Source organism: Cydia fagiglandana, chromosome 3 (genome assembly GCF_963556715.1).
Source record: "Cydia fagiglandana chromosome 3, ilCydFagi1.1, whole genome shotgun sequence".
Lineage (NCBI taxonomy): Eukaryota > Metazoa > Arthropoda > Insecta > Lepidoptera > Tortricidae > Cydia > Cydia fagiglandana.
In genome coordinates this window covers 550,257-571,130 of record NC_085934.1, presented here as the reverse complement: position 1 = coordinate 571,130, position 20,874 = coordinate 550,257, and the positions used below count along the sequence as shown (strand labels likewise).

The following is a 20,874-nucleotide window of genomic DNA, read 5'->3' as shown; positions in this document are numbered from 1 at the left end:
TTGGTGCGTCGCACCCATAAGTGATATATAGTTCGTTTTTTTAGCATTAAAAATAAGGTAAACAATCTTTATGTCTTTGTTTTTGATTGAAAAACACATTCAAAAAATAGGTTACGGCAAATATATAACAATAATGAATCCAATACGATCATTTATATTCTTCTGCTTTCATTAGTAATAGTTACTGATTTTTAATAAGCGTTTTTCAATTAAAAGACATGTCAAGATCGCTTACCTTCTTTCAAGTTCTTTTTAATGCAAAAAAAAAACGAACTATGGATGCGACGCACCAAGTTCGTGATGCAGTGCGATAGTGTGTTACGGCCTTAAGTAAAGGACTAAGTAAGACTCTTGCCCATCACTAGCAAATTCATCATTCAGAGACAATTTCAATATGGCGGTTTGTTTACATAGTTTGCAAGTTCTATTGAAATGGACTTTACGAGAGGTCCGCTCTTCAAAGACTCTCGCCAAGTACGTCTAGGGAGTCCTTCCGTCCGCAGGAGAACGTTCGTCAGTTCGAAGGCCGACAGCACATTTTCCACTAGCATATACTGACTTGGCCCGCTGCAGCGCCGGCTCGCGCAGCTCGCCGCTGGAGTTGAAGTACTCGCGGGCGCAGGCCGCCGCCAGCCGCGCGGCGCGCGCGGGCGGCACGAGGCGCGCGGGCGCGGCGCCGCCGCACGACAGCACGGTCGCCGCCAGCTTGATGCTCGCCTCGTCGCCCGACGTCAGGAGGGACGACGCGTAGATCTGTAAACAGGACACGATATACCCCGCCCGCATACGACCTAGAGTGCCATCTTCTTCTTCCTCGTTCCCTTGATGCTGAGGATCGCGACCACATGCGACATGTTTCTGTGGTGACCATAAATTCCACCCTACCGACTTCTCCAGCGGGCCCGTAGTCAGGCGACGGCGAAAGGTCCCCGGCTGTGACGTCACGCCCCCCCCGCGGCGCGACCGGCCGGAGCTCAGTTCATCGCCCAGTGTTGCCAACTTGGCAGAAGTGATGCCAGATCTGGCATATTTTCACTCGCTATGGCACCAAAATTTTCCATTTAGCATCTGGCATATTTTTTAGCATAATTTAGCCTAAGCCGAGTTTGCACCAATTGGCAGCAACAATATACGCTCTCGCCTTATGTGGTATGTGGTTCATATTTTCAAATGAATTTTGACTTTTGTGGACGGATGGATGTCAACGCACTATATAAAGTTGGTCAAGCAGATCTTGTCAGTAGAATAAGGCGGTAAATTTGAAAAAAAAGTATGTGTTTTAAGTGTCTAAGTTCAAGTGATATTATCATTTTTAACCGACTTCCATTTCATAGAAGGAGGAGGTTCTGTATTCGGTTGTGGCTTTTTTTTTTTCTATGTACGTTCACCGATTACTCCGACATCCGTAGTCCGATTTGAGTAATTCTTTTTTTGTTTGAAAGGAGCTACCTCCGAGTTGGTCCCACTTTAATTTGGTTCTGTTCTGATGATGGGATCCATGAGGAATTGAGGGAACTCTTAAATTTTTAAAGGCACATGCATGGTGATTTGGGTGTTTTCTTAAGCAACTCGAGCATTTTCTCCCGAAAACCACCACTTTGATGAAGTAGACCTGATGATGATGATTGTTTTGATGATAATGATGATGATTTATTAAATGTAGTATGTTCAGCGATTACTCCGGCACCTGTGATCCGATTTGAACAATTCTTTTTTTGTTTGGAAGGAGTTGCCTCCAAGGTGTTTCCGTATTATTTTTGGTTCTGGTCTGATGATGGAATCCATGAGGAATTGAGGGAACTCCTCAGTTTTTAAAGGCACGTGTAAAGTGATTTCGGTGTTTTCTAAAGTAACTCGAGCATTTGCTTCCGAAAACCGCCAATTTGATGTAGTGCAAGTGCAGCCTTACCACGAGTTTGACATTGACATATTCGCTAAGTTAGCGACGCTAACGTCTTCGTAACTTACTTTTTATGCATCTCGCTCGCACTAATATGCCAGTACGAGCGAGATGCAAAGAAAGTAAGTTACACACACGCTAGCGAATAAATCAATGTCAAACTCTTGGTAAGCTGGTAAGGCTACTGATCGGGGGTCAGGGTTAGGAGTTAAGGGGTTGGGGATTAAGGGGTCGGGTAATGGTGGTTGAAGGGGTGCTGGTTCAGGGCCGAGGGGTACATGGATCAGGGGTTGATACGCTGTGAGGTAGAGTGATCGGGGGGGTTGAGGGATTGGGTCAGTGGCGGGGCGGAGGATGGATTTAGTGTAGTGACAGGAATTACATATAATTTCCCAGACGGACTCGAGAAAATTCCAGATTACATATTTATTAAAGTAGATACACGAATTTAGTGTTAATCATGATGTTGTTTTTCATTCACGCGTCGCGCTATCAACAATGCGTTAAAACTAAAAATGGAACAAAAAACTTTTTACAAAAAAAAAAGAAAACCGACTTCAAAAAGGATGAAATAAAATATTATCCTTTTTAAGTCTATGCGTTACCAACTGATATGTTTGAAGTCGGTGCCAAGCCAAGTAGTAAAGAATAGTTACCCGTCAAAAATAATCAGCTTTATGACTATAAATCCCATTAGAACTGTACCATTAAAACTATTATAAATGTGTAAGTAATTCTGTCTGCCTCTTTGTCGCCTTTTCATGGCTAAACAACTGAACCGCTTTAGGTGAAATTTGGCAAGAACGTAAATTCCTTGAATTGTTTTATATTTTGAATTGTAGTCCTCTGAATAAGGGACGGGAAATAACTTCAGTCCTAATCCCACGCTTGCGACTGTGCCAAGAAGGTTTGATCGTGTGTTCTGAGGTGTGTTCTTAGGTACAGTCGACGTCAAAGTTTATTTTTTATTTTTTTTTATTATGAATGGGCTTACTCATGGCCACAGACTAGCCGAGGCGTAGACGTGGCCTACGATGGAGCGAGCTCGCCCAGAAGGTGCCTGTTCACTCTTGATTTGAAGGTTGCCGGGTTATAAGAACACGGAAATATAGACGCCGGCAAGGAATTCCATTCCTTGGCAGTGCGCATAAGGAAAGTAGAAGCAAAGCGCTTCGTGCGAATTGGTGGAATATCTACCAAGTAAGGATGGAAACCGGCCGTGCGTCTAAAAGTCCGATGGTAGAATGGGGACGGTGGAATAAGCTCGTGTAGCTCTTGGGCACACTCCCCGAAGTGCAACCTGTAGAATACCGACAGGCTGGCGACTTTCCGCCGATGGGCCAAAGACTGAAGCTTAGCCGTTAGCTTCTTGTCGCCAATCATCCTCCTGGCTCTGCGCTCCACTGAGTCCAAAGCGGCGAGTTGGTATTTAGCTGAGCCATCCCACAGGTGGCTGCAATACTCCATACACGACCGGACTTGAGCTTTGTAAAGTGTTAGAAGCTGTCCAGGTGTGAAGTATCGCTTCACCTTATTTAGGACGCCCAGCTTTCTGGCCGCAGTTTGTGCTTTAGACTCAATGAAGCTGCCGAAGCTGAGGACTGAACTCAGCTCCATGCCGAGGAGTTCCAGGCTGTCGGCAATAGGTACAGATGCACCCCGGAAAGAAGGAGTCAGGTCGAATGGACTCCGTTTTGCGGAAAATAGACACGTCTGCGTTTTGGAGGCATTGAACGTGACCAGATTGTCATCACCCCACTGGGAAACGAGACCAAGGGTCAAGTTCATTCGCTCAACCATGGCCTCTCTCTGTGAACGTATATCCTCCCTGCTGTCCCCTGCACTAGCCAAATATCTCTCAACAACCGTACTGTCACATGCATAACCTACAATGCTGGGTTGCAGCATGTCGTTAATGTGGAGCAGGAAAAGGGTTGCGGAGAGAACAGACCCCTGAGGAACACCGGCGTCAATGGCCATGAGGTCTGAAGAGCAGCCATCAATAACTACTCTGATCGACCGTTCACTCAAGAAATCAGATAGCCAGCTACAAAAGTCAGCAGGGATGCCGTATGCAGGAAGCTTGCTAAGGAGACTTGCGTGCCAAACCCTGTCAAAGGCCTTCGAGATGTCCAGTGAAACAGCAAGCGCTTCACCGTTCCTCTCGATGGCCTCGCCGCAGCAGTGCGTGACATACACTAAAAGATCCCCAGTAGACCGACCTCGGCGAAAGCCATATTGACGGTCACTGAGCAGATCATTTGCTTCGAGGTATGCCAGCAGCTTGCCGTTAAGTACCCTTTCCATGACTTTACAGAGCATGGAGGTAATGGCGATTGGTCGGTAATTGCAGGGATCAGCACGACTACCCTTCTTGGGTACTGGCTGCACGTTTGCAAGCCTCCAGGATTTCGGCACCGTTCTTGTTTGGAGAGAGAGGCGGTACAGGCGTGTCAGTACAGAAGACAACTCAGGCGCACACTGCTTTAGTACACGTGCAGGTATACCGTCTGGTCCACTGGCCTTATTCACGTCAAGATTCTGCAGAGCTCGGCGTACCTCTTTTTGATGAATAGCAATTCTCTGCATAGAGGAACTGCATTGAGGTAGCGTAGGTGGAAGTTTTGAGCCTGCGTCTAGACGTGAATTGCTCGCAAACAGAGAAGCAAACAAGTTTGCTTTCTCTGTCGCGGAGTGGGCCAGTGTCCCATCAGGTTTCTGCAGAGGTGGCAATGTGGGTCGGCAGAAGTTGGATTCGACCGCTTTCGACAGGGACCAGAACCGCTTGCTACCAGGAGGGTAGGAGGCGAGTTTGGCCCCTATTCGACTGACGTGGTCGAATCGAGCCTTTCGAAGCACCCGTTTGCAGGACTTGGCAGCTGAGTTAAAGGCTTTTTTCCTCGCGCGAACCCTCTGTGCTCCAGCTTTGGTATCGCGGGCTAATACCCAAGCCTGGTATGCAGACTGCTTAAGGGCCTCGGCTCGAGCACAGTCCGAATTGTACCATGCTCGGGTCTTGTGATCGAGCGATAGGTCGGAGAACGGAATGAAATATTCCATTCCCTGCCGAATCACATCCGCAACAGCCTCAGCAGAACACGAGGGGTCACCCGAAGAAAAACAGACCTGCTGCCAGGGGAAAGACGCAAAGAAATGCCGCATCTCATCCCAGTCCGCTGACTCGTATCGCCATACTCTCCTCGTGCCCCTAGGGCAGAGATCAGGAGGAGAGTGGATCGACACGGATTTCACTAGACAGTGATCGGACGATCCTAGCGGAGCTGAGACCGAAACCGAGTGCCTGTCTGGATCAGTTGTCAGCAGAAGGTCAAGGCAATTGGGTGTATGGTCAGTAACATCCGGTATCCGCGTCGCAACATTTACCAGCTGGGTAAGGTTTAGGGATACAGCAAATTTGCGCGCTTCCCTCCCAGCGTGGCAAGTATTCTTGAACGGGAACAGCCACTCCTCGTGGTGGGCGTTAAAGTCCCCAAGGAATACGAGTTGAGCCGCAGGGTACCGCTGTTGGGCTTTATCTGCCATCTCAGTAAGGTGGTCAAAGAGCCTAGTTGTCTCCTGGTTTCCGCTGTGCGATCGGTAGACACAGGCATACAGAGTTTTCTCTGAGCCCGAGTCAACCATAATCCACAAAGTGGAAAACCCGGCAGCCTCAAAGCAACGGAGACGCTTGCAGCAAATGTTATCGCGGACGTACACACAGACCCCAGCACGTGCTCTGAACTTATGTTCCAGTGAGTAGCCTGGGTAGTTGAGGTACGACGCGTCCGCTGGGGTTGAAAGATATGTATTATACACTTTTGCACCTTACTCCTTTGTAATAAGACGAAAAGTGTAAACATATTTTTAACGTCGACTGTACCTATAGAAAGTACGTTCATTGTAAGGCAATCCAACGTACATCCTTATCGAATCGCACCAAAATCATGGTATGCTTCAAAAGTTGGCTTGGCACCGACTTCAAACATATCAGTTGGTAACGCATCTATAGACTTAAAAAGGATAATATTTTATTTCATCCTTTTTGAAGTCGGTTTTCTTTTTTTTTGTAAAAAGTTTTTATTTAGCATAGGAATTTTCAAAATCTTTGGCATAATTTTGGCATAATCTAGACATTAGACTAGCATTTTTTCAAAATCCGAGTTGGCAACACTGTCATCGCCTGCGCTCGAGCAGAGGCTCCCAGAGGTCCCAGAGATTCGCACTGAACGCACGTCGCTTTTCTCCGCCATACTTCTGTCGCCTAACTTTCTTCCGCACTTTGCACGCATTTTGTTATTTTAATTTTCTTAATTATTATAAGCTTTATATGGATCTTGGAGTTTGATTTCTAAACCGCTGAATAGGAATCCATATGTCCATTGATTGCGGTCATAAGCCGAGTGGACTGCACGGTGCGGGCTGCCGCCCCTCGTCTTCTTCATGGCATCAGAAATTCTCTTACGAGGCCCAACTTGAGCGCGTTGCATGACGACGAGTGGCAGGGGTGGTAGCCAGAGACGTACGTGTGGCCGCGCTACTCCTCATGCCGCTCCGTAAGGTCCTCGTCATGCCCACCGCTCCCTATTTTGTCGCTTTGTGGCGTGAGTCAAAGGACCGGCAAGGAGCGTCGCAATTAATCGCGCGAGTAAGGCAGTGTGTGGCCGGGGCGGGCAACATCACGTATAGTACGTCGGTTCTCTTTATCGACGTCCCTGACCACCGGCAGCTTGAGCCTTGCCCTAGGTTACGTTTTTTATTATGTGTTTATACGTACTTTGTATTCTTTTTATATATTTTTATATGTTACGTTTAAACTCACATTGTAACTAAACCCAACCTAACTAAACTAACTAACTTAAACCCAAAATACATAGAAAAGAAATCTTACCTCATAAACCTCTTCTTTGGTGACACAGTTGAGTAAAGTCGACTGCAACTCCAGCAAGTCTTTCAGAAGCTTCTCCCACTCCTGCTGCGTCCATTTCTCTTCGCGGTTTCTGAAATAAAAATATTTCAGATTCCACTGACGGCTACTTGGCAAAAATCGCCTGAATATTTGTCTGATTTGGCCAGTAAGGGTACTTCCTCCGATTTTACAAAAAAGTGTCAAAAACTTATCAATCAATCAAAGCTTTTATCTTCAGACAACTAAGGCCTATAACATATATACAGGGTGTTACTGATCATGGGACTTTAAATCCAGGGCTCGATTCTACTCGCTAAACTGAGCTACTTTTATTATGGCACCAACCCCGAAATCCCAAATTTTTTTTTACTTTTTCATACATTTTGGCTGATCAGATGTCGTCGTTTTCTATGGAAAAGTCAAAAAAAAAATTCCCCGATTTTAGGGTTGGTCCCATAGTAAAAGCTTATAGCTTAGTTTAGCGAGTAAAATCAAGCCCTGGAATTAAAGCCCCATGGTCAGACACATACTGTATACAATAATAAAAAATTTAAATAAATACTAAAAACACAAACATGTACAGAAATACCTTCAATCCTCCATCGCTATAAACAAGCAGACATACTCACTTGTCTCTGGCCACTCTGGCGAGAAGCATCCTCGCCCTCTCCTTGTCCCGCGGCATTTCCTTCAACTCTTGAACGGTGACCCGCACCCCCCTCCAGTTGATCAGGCTGCTAGCGGCCACTAGCTTCTCTAGTTCGGCGCATCGCCGAATCAGCTCGCTTTCAGAGATGCTGCCATCGCTGAAAAAAGAAATAAACCTTTATCCTGGCAACAAGTACCTACTAAAGGATTATTCGGACATTAAGATCGAACTATTTTAGTCATCCGGTATAAATGAGGAATGTTTTAAGACAATTTTAAGACAGGACGGCCAGTCTGGCCTAAATGGTCCTAGGTTCGAATCCCGGTGAGCGCATTAATTGGTTGATGAACACAAATATTTGTTCCTGAGTTATGAGTGTTTTTTAAGTATTCATATATTATGTATATCGTCGCCTAGCAGCCCTAGTACAAGCTTTGCTTAGTTTGGGGCTAGGTTGATCTGTGTAAGATATCCTCTAATATTTATTTTATTTTATTAAAAGTATAATTTTCTTTATGGCCAGGGAAATATTCTGTAAATACATTAATTTGACAGGAGATAGAAGTAACGAACTTACGTCTCCTTTAATATAGTGTCAAGTAGGTCGCACGCCTTGTCCAGTTGTTCCGTCCCGTTGTACGCGTACAGGCACTTCTCTGCCAGATCCAGATGCGTGCGGACGTCCAGCTCGAACTCGTTCGGAGATTGTAGCACCTGGGGAAAAATACTAACGTGTAACCGTAGGAATGAATAAATTCTAACTGGCAGTACTATTTATTAATTAAATTAAACAGGATTTCAAGGGAAACACGTCTTATTATTATTTATCCTGACGTTTCAAAAGTGATATATGTTGCCTTTTTTTTTTAAGTATAGTTTTAACTCACATTTATAGACGGGTCTAACGCGAATTTTATTAAATTATCTTTATTTACCGACGTTTCGCCACAGGTTTTACTGGTCCTGAAACCCGTTAAACCCGTCTATCAATGTGAGTTAATATGTGTTCAAAACGCGAAAGTTTAAAATATTATAGTATCGTTTTAGTTTAAATCCTAAGCGAAAATCGTGTATGTTTAAACCAATATATTCTATTTGGCATTGTTTCACTTTAAAACAAGGCTCTGTAGTGTGCACCATAGTATGACACGCACGCACTCTCATATGTACCGTATATATACCTGGGTAGGTATATATACGGTATATACTGATATATGATGCCTATGCTAGGGTTAGCATAGGCATCATATATCAGTATAAACCTATACTCAGTACGAATGAGCTCTCCTTTAACGCCCCACCTCACATGGCGATCCTGCCATTGCGGCCTTGTGCTGCAAAAAATAATGATTATAATATTTACCACCAACCAGACACCAACCAGAGAGAAGACGAAATCGATATCCGTATCCAGAATGCCCTATGATGCTCAGCGGCTCTTCACAAAATATTAACGTCCAAGCTCATCATCAGAAGAACCAAGATTAGAGTCTACAAAACCGTGATAAGACCGATCTTGGTATATGGATGCGAAGCGTGGACGTTAACCCTGAAGGAGGAAAACTCCTTCTCTCTCTTGGTGGCAGAGAGGAAGATCTTTAGAAAGATCCTAGGCCCTACAAGACGTGAGGATGGCTCTTGGAGAATAAGGAGAAACTTGGAGGTTGAAGAACTGGTGGGCGAGCCCAACATCATCGGCGAGAGCAGAGAGAGGCTGCTCGATTTCGCTGGCTCGGCCATGTGGAGAGGATGGGAGAGGATCGTGCGGCTAAAAGAGCTTATCTGGGGCGACTAACTGGGAGACGTCCGGTCGGAAGGCCTAGGTACAGATTGATCGACTAGGTCCAGAAAGACCTATGTGGCATGCAAGCGGCTGAATGGCGTCAGATCGCACAGGAAAGGAACGAATGGCGCAATCTAGTGTCGGAGGCCAAGATCCACTTCGTGTCGCTGAGCCAGCGAAGTAAGTAAGTAAGTAATATTTACCAGCAAAATTGAGGATAGATCGTCCACACTGACGCTCTCCAAATAGTCCATGAGTCCTTGAACCACGCAGTCGGCGCGCTTCGTCAGCGTCTCGTATCGCTTCAGGAACGGGATCACGAACTGCTTCAGGTCCGCCACGAACGTTTTCGGCGTCGACTGTGGAAAAATTACTTGATTACAATTACACTTTTTAGTGCCATGTACATGTATAAGATTTAAATTTATTAAGGCTCTGTTTTCCTAGGATACTCCGTCATATAGCGGCCGTAATATGCGGACGCATGACGTCACTAGAACGTTGTCTATGTAAACAAAATGGCTGTCATTGAAAGAACATTATTTTTGTGCGTCCTTACGGACGCCGTAATATTACTATTACGGCCGCTATTTGACAGCACCGCTATCCTAGGAAACCAGAGCTTAAGTCCTAAGACACCGTTTTCATGAGCAAGCCGCAAGTTTCCAACGCGCTGAGCTTCTCCAAGGTCCGTCCGTCTCCAGGGTCAAAAGGTGGAAGACGGGAGGTTCCAACCGTGGTACGCCACCGGCCTCAGCCGCGATGGTGGCTAGAGTTAGCGCGAGGCCGCTTTTGGCAGATCAGAGAATACAGTCTAGGTAATGGTCCGCCTTTAAAGGCCTAAGTCACTAAGTCTTACCATCTTCATGAGCAGTCCGCAGGTCTCAAGCGCGCTGAGCTTCTCCAGCTGTTCCAGCGTCACCCCCTCCACGTTCAGGTCGTACAGCAGTACGTCCAGGGTCAGGAGGTGGAAGATGAGGGTGTCGAGGCCTGGCACGCCGCCGGCCTCGGCCGCGATGGTGGCGAGAGTGAGCGCGTGGGACGCGAGGCCGCTCTTGGCTTCGATCTCTCGCGCCCGTTTATCGTACCTGTCATATTTATGAAATATTTACACAATGATTTTTTACTTTGACAAAATTTAAGCAAATTTGTGAACTTGATTTTACTTCTTTGATTCACTCAATCTATCGAAATTATGTGTCGCTTTAGCTTAGCACTTGATTTCTGATGAAGAGACGTTTTCAATGTGCTTCGAACCAAAACAGAGTTATGGGGCTACAAAACAGCGTCGTTATGATATAATCATAATGTAATAAAATTGACATACCACTGGGATATATCGTCGTTAGCAGCAGCCGTCTCGGAGTCCGGTGAGCTGTCTTCAGACCAGTTCGAGCTCCAAATTGATCTAAATTAAAAACCATTAATAATTTAGAAATCAACCACAAAATGCAATCAAAATTCTAGCGATATGACGCATAATTTCAACATTTTAGGACAAATTTAATATGATTTTCCAAGAAATTACAATAAAAATGGGAGTAACAAATAATTTGTACATTTTCGGGTAGTTTCAACATGTATTGATTAACCAACCAAATACAAAACCACCTAGATCTGTCACTGAACGCGACCTAGACTTTAACCTACATTATTTGATCATGTAATGTTTTCATCTACCCTCAACTGGCTTAAGAAGTCATTTGAGGGTAGATTTTGTTTCCTCTTTTTTAAATCAGTTATCAAATGATATTTTTAATTTAATTGTAATGTCTAGTCATGAATCTTTATATTATACCTACCTTTAAACCTAATTATATATATTTTTAATTTTATCTTAAATGTATAGGTATAATACCTATGGATCGATGTGTCTGGAATAAATGATTTATTATATTATTATTAAGGTATCGATAGGATTTTTCCTTTTCAACTTTCCCTACAACTAAGTCAAAAACCTCAATACCAACCTAAAGATCTCCTTCCTGCACCAATCACTCTCATACTCCTCCACCTTCACCGGGCTCCTCTCCATCCACTCCGACCTCCTCTCCCCCGGCAACAGGTGCTGGTAGTCCATCGGGTTGATGGTCTCCGGCAAGCTCTCCAGCACCGCCAGCTGCATGGGCACAGTTTTGATGTGCGGCCAGAGACAAGTGAGCGCCTCTATGCGGCCCTCTTTGGCGAGCTCTATGGAGCTGTGGACGAGGCTGTTGGCGCGGAGGCGGTCGTACTCGTCCTTTACGTAGGTGGATTTCTCGCAGCGGAGTATTGCCTGGGAGAAAAATATGCTTAACTTTATCGAAGTGTGCCTTACAAGATATACCAAAATTTTACTAAAGGCTGAAAGAAACAAATCCATACAAAATCATAAAATTACAAGGTACTTTTACAATTGTTGTGCTTCAAGTCGCAGTAGGCATGCAATTGTTCCCTTGTGGTAAAACCCAGAATAAGTAATAGTACTACCGTCCAGAAAGGAAACATCCTACAAAACCGAAGTTTGACATCGGTTCAGGGTCGAATCATGCCGTCCGCTTTCGTCTATTTAGGGTTGTCAAAATTCAAGGCATTATCTTATCTGTGGTCGTGCACGCAATGGGACGCCAAGTTGTGTCAACACTAATAATTTCTAGAAGCAATGCTGAGCCGAACGGAGCCGAGTTTGCCCGAAGTCAGGAGTTTCGCACCCCTGGTAAAACATCGTACTCGTAGGTTCGAATTCTGGTCATTTGTTTTAAAAAGACACCCAATAATGTTAACATTAGTTACCTCATAGAGCGAGACGCGCTGCCTGTAGAACAGCATCACATGGCGGCAGCGGAGCAGTTCGCTGGTGTACGCGTTCAGGTCTGACAGCTCTATCAGATCCGGGTCTTCCATCTTCTCCTCTTTATCCTTGTCTATAGTTACCTCATAGAGCGAGACGCGCTGCCTGTAGAACAGCATCACATGGCGGCAGCGGAGCAGTTCGCTGGTGTACGCGTTCAGGTCTGACAGCTCTATCAGATCCGGGTCTTCCATCTTCTCCTCTCTATCCTTGTCTATAGTTACCTCATAGAGCGAGACGCGCTGTTTGTAGAACAGCATCACATGGCGGCAGCGGAGCAGTTCGCTGGTGTACGCGTTCAGGTCTGACAGCTCTATCAGATCCGGGTCTTCCATCTTCTCCTCTTTATCCTTGTCTATAGTTACCTCATAGAGCGAGACGCGCTGCCTGTAGAACAGCATCACATGGCGGCAGCGGAGCAGTTCGCTGGTGTACGCGTTCAGGTCTGACAGCTCTATCAGATCCGGGTCTTCCATCTTCTCCTCTCTATCCTTGTCTATAGTTACCTCATAGAGCGAGACGCGCTGCCTGTAGAACAGCATCACATGGCGGCAGCGGAGCAGTTCGCTGGTGTACGCGTTCAGGTCTGACAGCTCTATCAGATCCGGGTCTTCCATCTTCTCCTCTCTATCCTTGTCTATAGTTACCTCATAGAGCGAGACGCGCTGTTTGTAGAACAGCATCACATGGCGGCAGCGGAGCAGTTCGCTGGTGTACGCGTTCAGGTCTGACAGCTCTATCAGATCCGGTTCTTCCATCTTCTCCTCTCTATCCTTGTCTATAGTTACCTCATAGAGCGAGACGCGCTGTTTGTAGAACAGCATCACATGGCGGCAGCGGAGCAGTTCGCTGGTGTACGCGTTCAGGTCTGACAGCTCTATCAGATCCGGGTCTTCCATCTTCTCCTCTCTATCCTTGTCTATAGTTACCTCATAGAGCGAGACGCGCTGCCTGTAGAACAGCATCACATGGCGGCAGCGGAGCAGTTCGCTGGTGTACGCGTTCAGGTCTGACAGCTCTATCAGATCCGGGTCTTCCATCTTCTCCTCTCTATCCTTGTCTATAGTTACCTCATAGAGCGAGACGCGCTGTTTGTAGAACAGCATCACATGGCGGCAGCGGAGCAGTTCGCTGGTGTACGCGTTCAGGTCTGACAGCTCTATCAGATCCGGGTCTTCCATCTTCTCCTCTCTATCCTTGTCTATAGTTACCTCATAGAGCGAGACGCGCTGCCTGTAGAACAGCATCACATGGCGGCAGCGGAGCAGTTCGCTGGTGTACGCGTTCAGGTCTGATAGCTCTATCAGATCCGGGTCTTCAATCTTCTCCTCTTTGTCTTTATTTATTTCTGACAAAATTGTACATATTTTAGTACATTACTGGAGCAGAATGGTTCTTGAGTAGCAACCGAGAACAGAGGGATGAATAAAAACTAGTGTCGGACCGAAACATGTTTTTTTGCCGAAACCGAAACCGAAACTGAAGGTTCGGCATTGGTCCCAGTTTCGGCCGAAACCGAAACCGAAACTTTTGAAGACTTGTTAAAATTGTGGGAAATATGTCATAAAATCGCTTTTTAGAGGAGAGGCCAGTTCGTAGAAACTACCTTATTTACGATTTTCGTAGGACTGAAAAGGCTTATACCGACAAGCGGTATTGTTGGAATCAGCATGGAGTCTACTGATTATCAAAATGCATGTTGTCGCTTCTTAAAGTGGTGGAATGAGTTTTTATGACGTCACAAAGTCGGCAGTACTAAGTTTTTAACTTTTTTTCTTTTAATTTTCATTAATATGCATTTTGATCATCAGTAGACCATGCTGATTCCAACAATACCACTTGTCGGTATAAACCTTTTTAGTCCTACGAAAGTTCCTATTCTTCAACTTGGCCAGTCCACTATTTATACACATTAAGACTGCATCGACCGTCCAGTGGCGCCTTGATTAGGGGAATTGTGTTTTCTAATAAACCAATTAATTTATGTATACATTAATCAGTAGGTATATTAATATTGTTGTCCTACTTGTTCCCCAACTTTTGATCTTTGTCACATGTTTAGTTTCATAGTACGAAGTACGATTTCGTAAGTTCGGCCCGGCCGAAAGGTTCGGCCGTTTTTTGGCCGATACCGAAACTACGGCCGAAACATGATTTTTTGGCCGAAACTGGCCGAAACCGAAACCGAAACCGAACCTTCGGTCGGACACTAATAAAAACAATGCTCCAACGAGATAGACCGATGATCTAAATAAATAAAAACCATTTATTTTATTTTTACAAGCTTTTATTTACTTTCACCTGACCGTTGTCTGTCTGTCTGTCTGTCTATAATCAAATCTTGCAAGTTAAATTTGACCCACTTCCCGGTTTCCGATTGAGCTGAAATTTTGCATGCATGTATAAATCGGATGACAATGCAATATTATAGTACCATCGAGCCGATCTGATGATGGAGACAGGAGGTGGCCATAGGAACTCTGTGATGTAACAACGCAACCTAATTGTGTTGGGAGTTTTTAGAATTGTCTCGATGAGTATGAGTTGCCTGTCGTAAGAAAAGTACAGTCAGCGATAAAAGCTTGTACCAAAAATGAAATTTTTGTCACAAACTATTTATTTATAAGGGGAAAGCCCAGGAAGTGCAGCGGCGACATCGCGAAAAATGATACGCAAAATAAAAAAGATGAATATGACCGTCCATAGTAAAGAAGAAAAAGTCGGAAAGCGGAACATTGATCACGAGATAACGCAAAGATTTGATTGAGACATTTCATTAAAGTACAAATCTGTTTGAACGTTGCTATGTCCGTTATCCGTTACGTTGCACATATACACAGTCGCGGATTGGCCCTAAGACCCAGTAGGCCCGAGCCTAGGGCGGTAAGATATTTAGGGGCAGCAAATTGTGACAAAAAATTCGCAGATGATAACAAGAAATAACTCAAAATAATGATCAATAGAGCCTAGGGCGGCAAAGACTGCAAATCCGCCACTGCATATACTTGGGTATTATTCTCGTTCTCACCATAGAGTATCTCCTCGTTGGTCAACTGGAGGCCGAAGTGCAGCAGCTCCCGGGCCGCGGGCAGCGTCTCCGGCAGCCGGTCCACGCACTGGTGCACCGCCCAGATCTTCTTCGACACTTTACTCTGTTTCATTAAGACATCGTCACTATATTCCTATCCAGTGTTGGCCGAACGTTAATTGCAACTGACCATTAACCATTACAAATTGATCCGTAAACGGTAACGGACGATTAAAGTTGACGGTTCAACTTATACCGGTTAATGGTTAAGAATTTTCAATTGCATTAACGTTTCGGCCAACACTGTTCCTGCCTTATTCATTTATTTTAAGAGGAGCAATGAAAACGGGTCATTTTGCCTAAAAACATTTGTTTTATAGCTCTTGGGTGAATTTAAACATTTTGTGATTTCTAATGTAAACGAATAATACAAATAAAAATGGGAAAAAAGTAACCTAACGCGTATTGAAGTATTGTAAGTAAGGACCGCTTCATGTTAGATGGTTAAAGTATTCTTCCATCACCAGACGTACCAAGCGGACAAGGAGATCCAGACGCGGAAAGGCATTGGGTTGGGCAGATCCTCAGGAAACCTGACACCCACCTATCCAAAGTGGCCCTGGCCTGGAAGATGCCCGGCAAACGGAAACATGGTCGCCCTAAATCGACTTGGCGCCGTTCTGTGGAGCAAGAGCTGGGTGTATTGGGGATGGGGGGAGGAGGCTAGCCAAGCTGCCCAGGACCGGAGTCAGTGGAAGAAAAAGATTCGAGCCCTACACCCCAGCAGGGGGTAACAGGATGGAAAGAAGAGAAGACCAGACGTACCAGGTACTTCTGTATAGCGTCGGTGGAGACTGTAGTCTTGCGCCACTGCTGCTGGTACACTAGGTCACTGTCAAGCCCAAACTCCTCCGCCAAGGCCAGGGCTTCAGTGTAGTTGCCGCTCTCGATCTGGTCAATAAACAACAATGATTTACTTCGTTTCTAGGACTCAAAGTAGTCTGAAAGCATGAGCTAAAGCGGAGACCCAAGGTTATACCACTTAGCGTCACTTGAACTACCCCATTAACCCGGGGACCCGGGGATAACCGGTTCAACCGTTAACCCAGTGTCAAATTGTACTCGTAACCATGGTAACTCCAGGTATAACCGATTAATCCCGGGTTAGTGAATGGTGCAAGTAGCCCTTAGAAAATATTCGTGTCACTTATTTAATGAACCTTATGTAAATAGTTTTATCATAGTGTCCACTATATAGTGTGCATACCTTTCTAGAAAACAGCTCCTGCGGTGTAGTGCTTCTAACTCCAAGTAGTCTATACACGCGCGCTACTACTGTGACCCTTCTTGGACGAGGTTGGAAAGTTTCCATGTCCGTTATAGCGAACATGATGGATTTGAAGAGTTCACGAGTCAGATCTAGCATCGTGTCTTCCGTGTCCGGTTCTATTTGTACCATTTCCAGCTGAAATTTAAAAATAGATGACACTGTAACCTTATAAATGTATAGAAGTTACATTAGGGCGTATTATCTTCAGGTTCATTTTCGAGTGTTTTCATTTCCCTGTCGTTCGATTGCTGCGCTAAATGTGCCTTCAGTTCGTGGGATTAACCGTTTAATTGTTACATATTTAATTACACAAACGGGTCTACCGCGATATAATTTCATTGTTTTTACCTTTAATTCCGACGTTTCAGCTGAATTGCACCAGCTGTTGTCACGGAAAGACTGACGTCCCAACAAATGTCAACGGATTCGAGATATTAATAAAACACCACTAAACTACCCGAAATTAGTTTATAAAAATGTTCGGGGTAGACAAAGAAATTGCAGCTACCCGTTAATATTTAATGTTTATTGTCCACGGCACGACACGCAACACTCACAGTATCCGTACACTGGTCCGAAGACATATCCGCTGGTTTCAACTCAGCTGAAACGTCGGAATTAAAGGTAAAAACAATGAAATTATATCGCGGTAAACCCGTTTGTGTAATTAAATATGTGTACAAAACGCGAGAGTTTAAAGCGTTTAATTGTTGTGTCAAACTAAATGTCACTTTATGTTGAGTGTAATGTACTCACACTGTCGTCGCTGCGGGCCCTCTTGGACGGCAGCACGTTGGATTCGCACTCCAGCACCATGAATGTTCCGGCGTGCGCCATTGTCACCTGCACACATGCAAAATATTTATATTTATAATAGTATGTATGAATAATTTATTGTGGTCGAGGAGTGGTTGCGGACCCGGGTATGTCCTTAAACTATGTCCAGGACCCGGGTATGTCCTTAAACTACGTCCAGGACCCGGGTATGTCCTTAAACTACGTCCAGGACCCGGGTATGCCCTTAAACTACGTCCAGGACCCGGGTATGTCCTTAAACCACGTCCAAGACCACCGGTGGACGGGCAGCAGCGTCCCTCAAATTCAGTGTACTCGACTGCGATCGCCAACCCGCCTGTCAAGCGTGGCGATTATGGCATTCACCCCCCAAAAAAGGGGGAGGCCTATGTTCAGCAGTGGTCGTCTTATGGCTGAGATGATGATGATGAGGTGTGGTTGAAGTTTTTAGCTGCATGTGACATTTTTTTATTTCCAATCCAACTGGTTATAAAAAGTATGTAAGATCTCAATTTTTTTTTGTAGCTTTATTGTGTCCCACTGCTGGGCAAAGGCCTCCCCTGTCTTTTGCCACTCGTCACGGCTTTGTGCATGCTCCCGCCGGCCGCCGCTCAAAATTTAATGATAATAAAACCTAATTGTAATTTCTTGATGTATTTATTAATCATGTATTTTTAATGAAGACCTCATACCATCTGTTTTTTTTTACAAAAATAAGATCTTACCCGCGGGGCCCCCTGGAAGAACTCGGGCTTCTTGCCGAGGATGTTGACCATGTCCTCTACGCTGCACACGGACACCGCTCCGCTGAACCGAGACAGAATCACTTCCTGCAAACAAACGCGACGGTTATATTTATAGTTATTAGAAACAAACAGCTTAAAAAAAAAGCTTTTGCCCGCGACTTCGTCTGCGTGGAATTAATGACAGCAGCTAAACTCTAAAGTAGGTATAGCGCCTGGATAATGCTTATAGCAATCATTCGATTCGCGCATTGCTTACTTCAATCATCAGGCAATTCATTAACTCTTTCAATCCCACCCCCCTTTGCACTCCCTTCAGGGATTTCCGACATAAAAACTATCCTGTATCCTTCCCCGGGACGCCGGGACTCAAACTATCTCTATACCAAATTTCAAGTAAATCGGTTCAGCGGCTTAAGCGTGAAGAGGTAACAAACTGACACGTCACTCATGGCCTGAGCATGTGACCCTATACCCTATAGCAGCAGTAATATATGTACCTCGTCGCTCCACCAGCTGACGTCGCCCGCGTGGTGCGATAAGGCATCACTCTCTTGCTTCACGAGCGGGTTCTGGAGGTCGCACTGGGGCTGCGCAGCCAGCGGGTACCGGTGCAGCAGCTTCAGGAGCGGGAGACGCCACACTGTGACGTCACTCATGGCCTGAGCATGTGACCCTATAGCAGCAGTAATATATGTACCTCGTCGCTCCACCAGCTGACGTCACCCGCGTGGTGCGATAAGGCATCACTCTCCTGCTTCACGAGCGGGTTCTGGAGGTCGCACTGGGGCTGCGCAGCCAGCGGGTACCGGTGCAGCAGCTTGAGGAGCGGGAGACGCCACACTGTGATGTCGCCGTTGCAGTGCAGGCAGACCAGCTTGGAGTTGTGCGGGGAGACCACCATTTGGACTATGAAGGCCTGAGAGAGAGAAAATATATATTTAGCAGTTTTCCGTCTCAGTAGCAAGAATTGACACATTCACTGCCAGTGACCCAGTAGGCGGGTTCTCCGTTAGTAGGCACTTTTTGCTACAAAGTGGAAAAACGTGTTATCTGCTACAAGAGTAGGGCGTAGCTGGCGCTGTCGCGCTAGCAGTAAATGTGACGTAAAATTAAGCACTAAAATAGAGGAGTTGGCGTTTTTACACTTTTTACTCATACCCTCGAACCCGAACGTAAATAATGATCACGCACTGAGCGGTTTTAAAGAAATGACGAAATAAACGCTGCGGCTGTCGAGTCCCTGCCGAGGTTTTCTCCAGAAACTACAAGTATTGGAGCTTGTATTAGCTTAAAATCAGTTCTTAGACTTCACTCAAATATCAAATATCAACTCTTCTTTGTGGCCAATCACAAGACTTACCAAATTTTTAGCAGACACGAACGGTACATAGAACTGGAAGCCCTGGTTGGCTAGCTGTGTCTCCAGCTGGTCGGATACTACAGAAAGCTTGTACCAGGGCGCTTCGTTCAGTATGCGCCAGGCGGTGATGCCAGCGCTCAGCGGTGAGGAGGGGTCCTGTCAGGTAAAAAGTAAATTAATATAAATTACTGAAAACAATTTTCATTCGGAATATATTTCTAGGTCGGTAACAAACAATGGTTCTAGTCAGAATCAATATTTAATTGTTAGGCCAGCAATTTATGGTAAGCTTAAATTATTAGCCTACAATTGAAATGATTGTCGGTGAAGGAAACCGGACTAATCCCGATAAGGCCTAGTTTGCCTTCTGGGTTGGAAGGTCAGATGACAGTGGCTTTCGTAAAAACTAATACTCAAAAAAAGATCATAAATCATGGGTAAACCATGGGATTAGTTGCCAAGCGGCCCCAGGCTCCCGTGGCTCCCATGAGCCGTGACAAAACGTGACTATGCACCTACCTTGACTGCAGCCCTCGGCAGACCGGCGACCAGCAGCGTGGCGTGCGTGGAGCAGTGGACGACAGTGCCGGCGCCTCCGGGGAAGCTGAAGGAGTGGTGTAGCTCACAGCCCTCCACGGAGATCAGGAAACCGCGGATGCGACCGTCGTATGTCACCACCAGGACCTCCCAATTCCTGTGAATAGACGAATTAATTAACACTGTTGCAGACGAAATTATTACATGGCAAATAGTAAAACATTGCTTTATTTGGTCTTAAGACTAATTTGTATTCATGAGGGCCCTATCAACGTGGCTGGTCGACACCACAGGAGACCCTAAGGCTAACGCGTACCTCTCACAATGTATCTCCCTGGCGACGCAGGGGTAACTTTAGTTTATATCATACATCACTTTTTCGCTAACTACAATACTGTTTAAGAGCCTTTTGGGCCTCTTAGCATATGGTGTGTGATTAGTTGATTAAAGTACTGACCCAAAACAGAAAAGTATACTTACCATTTGTTATCCTTCACCCTAAGTGGCATGAAAATGATGTCGGCCACCGCATGGGTGTTGTCAGTGCACTCCAGCCCTCCTGGTCTTGTACAATCCTAAAAATATCAAAATTATCACTCAATATTTGAAATATGACCTTTATAAATTGTATGACTGTTCTCCTCTACAGGTTGCATATTTTGACCAATTTTCGTGATTTTTTTTCAATAGTAATAGGTATAAGTACTTATCGGTTGAATTTGCAAATTTTTCAAAATGATAGAGACATGGGGCCTTGTGCGTGAGGTCTAAATAAATGGATTTTTACTTACTGCTGGTATGTTGAAGAGGTTGGATGCAGTCAGATCAAAGAAGCTGACCACACCGTTTCCATAAGCCATGGCCAGGAATGAGCAGTCTGGACTCCACACCAACTTGCGCCATTGAGGATACGCATCTCGGGACACTGTAAAAAAAGTAAACTTTACAACTTTGCATGTAAGTTCACTCTTAATTTTTACGTATCATCATTGGTCTTCGAGTCTATTACA

At 45.2% G+C, this 20,874-nt stretch overlaps 2 protein-coding genes across 2 annotated transcripts in view; both read right to left on the bottom strand.

The window, feature by feature from the left end:
- Positions 1-5,990, bottom strand: part of LOC134679797 (coiled-coil domain-containing protein 124) — a 108,078-nt gene extending 102,088 nt beyond the window's left edge. Inside the window, exon 1 of the mRNA XM_063538685.1 lies at positions 5,987-5,990. The gene's annotated coding sequence lies outside the window, so the exon portion shown is untranslated. The remainder of the gene's footprint in view (positions 1-5,986) is intronic.
- The window catches only part of LOC134679800 (NBAS subunit of NRZ tethering complex-like), a 56,213-nt gene that overhangs the window by 33,686 nt on the left and 1,653 nt on the right, over positions 1-20,874 (bottom strand). Inside the window, exons 4-22 of the mRNA XM_063538688.1 lie at positions 20,656-20,789; positions 20,345-20,439; positions 19,847-20,021; positions 19,328-19,483; positions 18,665-18,883; positions 17,947-18,051; positions 17,183-17,269; positions 16,364-16,561; positions 15,922-16,047; positions 15,097-15,220; positions 13,280-13,416; positions 11,209-11,513; positions 10,566-10,646; positions 10,098-10,326; positions 9,442-9,597; positions 8,033-8,169; positions 7,436-7,612; positions 6,789-6,897; positions 560-753 (exon numbers count right to left, since the gene is read on the bottom strand). Coding sequence (XP_063394758.1) covers positions 560-753; positions 6,789-6,897; positions 7,436-7,612; positions 8,033-8,169; positions 9,442-9,597; positions 10,098-10,326; positions 10,566-10,646; positions 11,209-11,513; positions 13,280-13,416; positions 15,097-15,220; positions 15,922-16,047; positions 16,364-16,561; positions 17,183-17,269; positions 17,947-18,051; positions 18,665-18,883; positions 19,328-19,483; positions 19,847-20,021; positions 20,345-20,439; positions 20,656-20,789 — 2,944 coding nt within the window. The remainder of the gene's footprint in view (positions 1-559; positions 754-6,788; positions 6,898-7,435; positions 7,613-8,032; positions 8,170-9,441; positions 9,598-10,097; positions 10,327-10,565; positions 10,647-11,208; positions 11,514-13,279; positions 13,417-15,096; positions 15,221-15,921; positions 16,048-16,363; positions 16,562-17,182; positions 17,270-17,946; positions 18,052-18,664; positions 18,884-19,327; positions 19,484-19,846; positions 20,022-20,344; positions 20,440-20,655; positions 20,790-20,874) is intronic.